The sequence below is a fragment of the Gossypium arboreum genome, chromosome 5, assembly GCF_025698485.1.
Source record: "Gossypium arboreum isolate Shixiya-1 chromosome 5, ASM2569848v2, whole genome shotgun sequence".
Lineage (NCBI taxonomy): Eukaryota > Viridiplantae > Streptophyta > Magnoliopsida > Malvales > Malvaceae > Gossypium > Gossypium arboreum.
Window position 1 is genome coordinate 92,148,885 of NC_069074.1, and position 8,057 is coordinate 92,156,941.

At 30.9% G+C, this 8,057-nt stretch overlaps 1 protein-coding gene across 1 annotated transcript; it reads right to left on the reverse strand.

The window, feature by feature from the left end:
- Window positions 1-476: 476 nt before the first annotated feature.
- LOC108452789 (heavy metal-associated isoprenylated plant protein 47-like) lies at window positions 477-1,229 on the reverse strand. The gene is made up of 3 exons (XM_017750579.2): window positions 1,161-1,229; window positions 911-989; window positions 477-827 (listed from the first exon to the last, which is right to left on the reverse strand). Exons 1-3 carry the CDS (start codon window positions 1,164-1,166, stop codon window positions 544-546), a joined length of 369 nt encoding a protein of 122 aa, XP_017606068.1. The 5' UTR covers window positions 1,167-1,229; the 3' UTR covers window positions 477-543.
- Window positions 1,230-8,057: the final 6,828 nt, after the last annotated feature.

Below are 8,057 nucleotides of genomic sequence, written 5' to 3' on the forward strand. Positions count from 1 at the left end.
TTAGTAAATGATCAAATTATATTTTAACTCTTTAAAATAGTAAAAAAATTAATTTAATCTTTGAAAACATATAAAAATATAAGTTAATACAATAACAAAATTATATTTTAATTTTTGAATTCATAGTTTCAATAAAACATATTCTTGTAGAATGAGTCATTGGTGATTCTTGTCCTTATATGCACATTTTGCATATAAACATAGTACAAATTTTTGAATATATAAAAGATAAACTTTAAAAATTTAATTAACTCGAATTCAAATCCAATCCAATCCTAGGATAATATAGTTTACTGTTTAGATACCTAAAAATGATATAAAACCAATCCTCATATGCACATTTTGCATATAAACATAGTATAAATCTTTTGAATATATAAAAAAAAAGGTTTTAAAAAGTTAAATAAACTTCGAATGGGATAACATAGATTACTGTTTTGGTACCTAAAATTGATATAAAACCGACGAAGAAAATATACCGTAATTGAAGTTATAATTGCTAATTAACATGACATTATTGCTGACAGTCGTGTCATTTTAGATTCACATAATAGTACAAGGAGCTGGAGAAGGATCAGCAACCACTCTGTAACATTCAAACTGTGGCGGTTGTTGACAGTATATAATTTGAGGAGGCGGTGTCGGTGAAGCTGGTGGTGTGGGTGTGGGTGTGGGTGGTGATGGTTCTTTTACTTCTTCAACTATTTCAATGGTTGCATGGCAAAGCTTCTTCCTCAATGCCTCAGCCAAGCATGCTACATCCACCCCTTCACCTAATATCATTAGCTTGTCCTTTTCCGGTCCATGTAAGGCAACCGAATTAACCCCTGAGAATCCATTACATGAATTAACGCCATCATCCAATTGTTTCATTAAATATGTTTTTATTTGATTGAATCAGTAAACATACCATATGCAACAGCAGCAACCTGTAAAGCTTCCGTTCGGCATTTGCTGCAATGCATTGAAACTTTAATAACTATCTTTTGCTGAACATTTGAAACCAATTAAACATCAGGTCTCTGAAAACTTTATACACAAACCATAAATTATCAGAAATATGTAGGCATTCCTATATGAAGACCCTAAAATGTTATTTTTCATTGAAAAAAGTGAAATATATAAGAATATAAATTGCTATATATATTACTATACTATACCTTCATATTCTCTGGGACCGAAAAGAATGTTGCTTTTAGACAAGTAGGCTCTTTTACAATAGCTGATTCCTGTAGAATAAAAGCAGTCACCACTTGCTATTTATATAATGAAATTAGATACAAGGATCACTAGGTATAATTCCAAATTTAGTCCTCAATGCTTATATCTTTATGTCAATTTGACCTTTTTTCTTACTTTGAGGTAAATTTGACCATTTTTCTTTAAAAGAAGTAAAATTTCTTCTTCTTCTTCTTAAAGTGAAAACTAAAATATTAATTTTTTTAACAAAGTTGACGTGGCAGTTCACGTGTACTTCATACCAACATCACAATATTTGTCTTATATGTCACATCAACAAATAAATCAAAAATTATAAAAATATTCAAAAAAATAAAAATTTTAAATATATATAAATTCAAAAAAATAGTATGAAGTACACTTGGATTACCATTCAAGTTTTCATGCCTAAAAATTAAGGTATTTAGTCAATATCTCCATTCAAAAAATAGTAATTAATAATTTGACTCATTTTGAAAAAAGGACCGATTTAATTAAAAAAGAATAATGACCAAATTGATAAAAAGAGTAAACATTGACGATTAAATTTGTTAGTATCCATAAATAATAAATTAATTTTAGCTTCAATGGAAGTTTAAGGATTAAGTTAATGATGATACATAAATTGCGCGTTCAAAGCCAACAGCTTAGCCTATCAAACCATTTAGCTTAATCTTGAGTGGTTAATAATTAAAAATTCAAAAGTCCATTATTATTTTAATGATCAGATTGTTAAACAATGGGGAACGAATATTAAGAAGATTTTATAAGCACGTGATTGAAATCAAAGTCCTTCAAACAAACAATTTATATGGATCCATTTTCATTGTTTAGTTCAAAGACTTGCAGAAAAATGTGGTTTTGGAAACTTTGGAGTTGCATAGTTATAATTGTAAAATAAATCTGAAATAAAACTTAATAAACTAGTATCTATAATGTCAAATTATCAAGAACAAATCAAGAATAAAATTAGATGCATAAGCGTACTTAAATTCATCGATTTCTTAAAATCTACAGATATTGAAGTTTTGATATTCCAAATTAGCACATAAGTAATCTAGAGAAAGTGGCTTTCTCTTTTCTAAAGATGAGATATTAAAAAAGTTATCTTGTGTGTAATTTGAAACCATAACCCTAATATATATAACTTTGGCACATTAGCCCTAATTTCTAATAAATCATTAATTAGAAATTGATTAAAACTTAATTACTAGATTATCTACACATATTTGACACATACTATAACCAAATTAGATCACTTTTAATTTAGGGTAACCTATTATAATAGTAAATAATAACATGTAATTTCCCTTAATATATATGTAATGTCCATATTTTCCAATATGGATTTAACATAATCATCTTACTTGATGCTTAACCTCAGCAAAGATGCAACTTTTTCTGCACCTTATGCATTGTTTTTCTTTAGGTTTTACTGAGTATAGTACTAAATAATTCTGATTAGGTTGAGAGTGGTATTTAAATAAAAAATTTTAACAATTCAAATTTAATCCAAAAATGGAAAAGAATTCTAAGTAGTGATTAATGCCAACAATAAAAATTCATATTGGTATCAAATCGGTTCAATTAGACTTATCAGACCATCAATTTTAGTTTGATCGGTTTAATTTTAATTAAATAAATTATTAAAATTCATAAAAATTATTTAAAAGATTATAAAATCGGTTCAAATGATATTGAACAATTCACTCAAAAATTGATTCAATCCCTTTTATCTGCATTGATATATTGATCAATATGATCTGATTCCAACAATCATGATGTTATTTGGTATATATTATTTTATGGATCTTTCATTGATATGAATGATATATATATACGACGATTTGGATACAATAAAATAATATGATCCAATACATGGTGTTAGAAATATATGTAGTGGAGAAAACAAATTAAGACTTTGAGGTGTGAAGACATTTTTGTTGAGGCAAAGTCATAAATAATATAGTAGTATAATAACTACAAAATTAATCACAAATGTGAGACTAATTACCTACCATATTCAATACAAAATAAATATAATAAATACAGCACATTTAAATAAATTTATCACAACAACAACAAAATTAATACATTAATCACAACAATTTGAACGCAAATTATAATATTTCATGCACATTTTATCATTTGTATTATATTTATGATGATTACATTAACAAGGTACATATGGATCACAGTTCACAATGCATTTTAATTTGAGTTCCTTTTGATTTTGTCAAACTCTCTTCTAATAATTACATGGAATAGAAAACAAAGTCAATACTAAAAGTCTTTACATGAATATTATCAAGATTCAACACGTATCAAGTATGCACATGATTTTATTTTCTATATTAAAATTTCTGGGTTAAATATTAAAATTGTACATTAATTTTAGTTTAATGTGTAATTTAATGTATCATTTTGATTCAGTACAATTATATATATATATATATATATTAAAATTCAATTACAATTTAAATGTGTATATGAAGTTTTGATTTTGATTTAATCATACACACTTGAAGAAATAAATACATCAATTTATTTTTATATTGGATAAACATAATTATTTGTGTATGTAGCATGATAAGGTAAAATGATTTTATATTGATAATTATGTTAGTAATTTGTGAAAATTGAATCAAATTAACATTTGATATATAAAATTACAAAAATCGAAATTCATGTATAGCATTGCACATTGGAGCAAAGTTCATGTGTAGATTTGAACATTATCCCTAAATTTATTTTGATATATCTATCATAAAAAAAAAGACATAATGACTTATTTGGTCATCTCGTGGAAACATCACAGAACAAGATGAGTGTGCTTTTATGGCACATTGGGGTGGACCACAAATGGCTGTCAAGTTTTTTGTGTCTTGGCCTTTCTTTATCCTAGTTCTTTTATTTGACTCTAGTGTCTCTGTGATTCCCTTGTCTTTTAAATTTCAGTTTTGAAATTAAAATTTAAAAATAAAACTACTAAAAGAAATATCCCAAAAAAATTTGTGAAATCAATACGATCAGAATCTAGTGAAAGGCAAAATCTCAATTTTGATTCACTAGTTCCGTCAACAATGCAAAGATAAATTCAATATTTTTTAATTAATTTGTTATTAGTTACCAACAAAACTCCTAGCAAGAAGTCTCCCTTAAAAGAAGCTCATTGAAATTATTTCACTAGTTCTTGATCTACCATCTCTTTTTCTTTTTTTTTTTTTAACAAGATCCTGTACCGTCTTCCCTCCAACTTGTTGCCATTTTTTTCTTTAATTTTCCAGCCCCAAATCTGAAATTTTAAATCTCCAATCGATCCCAATTGTTGCTAAGAAGTGTCATTGCCGCTCCTATCACCTAGTTTGTGTAAGTTCTCATTTCTTCTCAATTTCTTGATGAATCTTGTGAGTTCAAAACCCAAATTTGAGGGGTTCTAAATATTTAATGGGCATTTTTCAGCTTTTTAATTGATCTTAAAAGTGGTTTTAATTCAGCCGTAATTTGGCCATAGAGGGTGGTGGTGTGGGCGCCTATGTGTTAGAAAAGGGGGTTGTTCTTCTTTAATTTCTTTCCATCTTTTTTCAGAATTATCTTGAGTTCTTGAACCCCTCCTAATCAGCCTTTAATCATGTTTTAATTAGGAAAAATCAATCTTGATCAATTGGCCATTCAGATCTAATAATTCGGGAAGCATAAGTATGGTTGATTATAAACTAGTTTAGAGTTTCGATTTAGATATTGGGGATAGATTGATAATTGATCAAAATAGAAGATTTTAATCATAGATTAGCTACTGATTTTATAGTATTTAAATGTGTTAGCTATCAACTTAAATGCCCCAAATCAATAGTAAGGTCGTAAGATGTTCGCGCATACGATTCTCATCATACCAGTGTAAGAAACTTAACTAGTTTGGGTTCGAAAATTTGTTATAATTGTAAAGGTTGGATTGAACCCATAAGTGGGTGTCAGGGGGCTGTTTAATAGGTATAGTAATTATTGGAACCCACCATTCTTTAAAAAGTCAAATGGGGTGGGCACCGAAAGTAGAAAGTAATATTGGTTGGCAAGTTGGGTTAAAAGTTGGCATGGGATAATTGCAATTTTGGTCCCTAATTGTATAGGGACATTGCAAGTTGATCCTTGAACCTCAACTATAAATAGGCCTAACCATTTCTTACTTTCTTCATCCCATAATTGCCATTCTCTACTCAAGGCATTATTCTCTCTCTCTATTTGTAAATTTCACTTGTAATTTTAGAGTGAAATATATTTGGTAGTGCAGGGGACGTAGGAAAAATTTCTTTGAACCTCGTTAAAATTCGGTGTTCTTTATTATTTGTTTTGCATATTTTGTGAATGTGATTGTAGTGATTTATTGTGCTATTAAATTACGATAGAGGGATATTCTGGCTAGGAAAGACTTGGTATTTAAGTGATCTTCGTGATCTACCTCTCTTTCCTGGGAATTGAACTTGGTGTGATTTTTCAGTACAATAATTTTACTCTTTCACACGCTTCCGCGTAAAGCGATTTGATCAGTTCATGAAAGGGCAAAGGTACACAAGAAGTAAATTTGATCATTGCGTGTATTTTCAGAAGCTACAAGAAGAAACTTTCATATACTTGCTCTTATATGTTGATGATATGCTAATAGCATCTAAGAGCAAAGTTGAGATTGAAAGATTGAAGACTCAACTCAATCTCGAGTTTGAGATGAAAGATCTAGGAGAAGCTAAAAAGATTCTCGGCATGGAAATATGGAGAGATAGAGCTCATAATAGAGTTAGCTTGTCTCGAAGCAGATTTGAAAAAGGTACTACGTTAGTTTGGCATGAGCGAGCAGACAAAACTGTAAGTACCCGTTGGCTTCTCATTTCAAGCTTTTCGCACAACTATCTCCTTCGACGAATACGGAACGAGAATACATGTTGCAAGTTCCGTATTCTAATGCGAAGGTAGCTTGATGTATGCAATGGTGTGTACAAGACCCGACATTTCACAGGCAGTTAGTATAGTGGCGGTATATGCATAATCACGGAAAAGGACATTGGCAAGTCGTGAAATGGATTCTACGGTATATTCGAAGACCGTGGATGTTGGATTCTTGTTCAAGCGAGGATAATACACTTGGTAAAAGTGTTATTAGGTACGTTGATTCTGACTATGCCGGTGATTTGGACAAGCGAAGATCAACCACCGGTTATGTGTTTACACTTGCTGGAGGACCAATAAGTTGGAAGTCTACACTACAATCTACAGTTGCATTGTCAACCACAGAAGCCGAGTACATGGCTGTAACAGAGGCTGTAAAGGAGGCTATTTGGTTACAAGGTATGGCTAAAACCTTGGGGTTGGTTCAGGAGCATATTAACGTGTATTGTGATAGTCAAACTGCTATTCATTTAGCAAAGAATCAAGTCTATCATGCACGTACAAAACATATCGACGTACGATTCCATTTTGTGCGGGAAATTATTGAAGAGGGGAAAATTTGTCTTCAGAAGATCAAGACTGCAGATAATCTCGCAGATATGATGACCAAGGTGGTAATGACAACCAAGTTCAAATATTGTTTGAACTTGATTAATATCTGCAAGTTTAACAGTTGAAGAAGGCACTATCAAGTATTGTTGTCAAAAGCAGAAGAATTGTGTGAAGATAAGATTATCCTAATCAAATCTTCAAGGTGGAGATTATTGGAACCCACCATTCTTTGAAAAGTCAAATGGGTGGGCACAGAAAGTAGAAAGTAATATTGGTTGGCAAGTTGGGTTAAAAGTTGGCATGGGATAATTGCAATTTTGGTCCCTAATTGTATAGGGACATTGCAAGTTGATCCTTGAACCTCAACTATAAATAGGCCTAACCATTTCTTACTTTCTTCATCCCATAATTGCCATTCTCTACTCAAGGCATTATTCTCTCTCTATTTGTAAATTTCACTTGTAATTTTGGAGTGAAATATATTTGGTAGTGCCCGAGGACGTAGGCAAAATTTGCTGAACCTCGTTAAAATTCTGGTGTTCTTTATTATTTGTTTTGCATATTTTGTGAATGTGATTGTAGTGATTTATTGTGCTATTAAATTACGATAGAGGGATATTCTGGCTAGGAAAGACTTGGTATTTAAGTGATCTTCGTGATCTACCTCTCTTTCCTGGGAATTGAACTTGGTGTGATTTTTCAGTACAATAATTTTACTCTTTCACATGCTTCCACGCAACAGTAATCGATTTTAATACTGATTTTTAATTTAGGTTAATCTTAAAACTATTAAAGAAACCGCGAGATTAGCTAGTGTGCTGCAAGAAAGCGTAAAATAAAGAGTGGGTCGTAACTCTAAGACTTTTTTTTTTGCTACATTCAAACTGCACTGTCAAAAGAGAAATAGAGCAGCAGCTAAAGCAGAAAACTTACAGCAAAACGAAGGGAAAAAAAAACACAGTCCAAAAACAAACATAAAAACCTGCTAATTTTTAAAACTAAACCTCACCACCAAGCTTTAAACAATTGCATCCGATTTACACCAGCCATCGTCAAAGAAAATGCCATACCATTACCATTTCCATCTACCGATGAAAAGACAACGTTTCCCATCATCAACATAGCAGTCTCAATTTCTGCAAAAACTTAATAAAGTGACCAAGGCCTTAGCACCTTGTTAACACACCACGAAAAAGCCACCAAAGAACCAACTTCAATAAATAAAAACTCTTTTGGCTTCGAATTCATAGCTATAAAGACATCTAAAGCAATCTTCACTGCACCAATCTCAGCCTCCTCAACATTATTTGCAATGACAGCACCAGAGAATATTGCTCTAGCCATCCCCT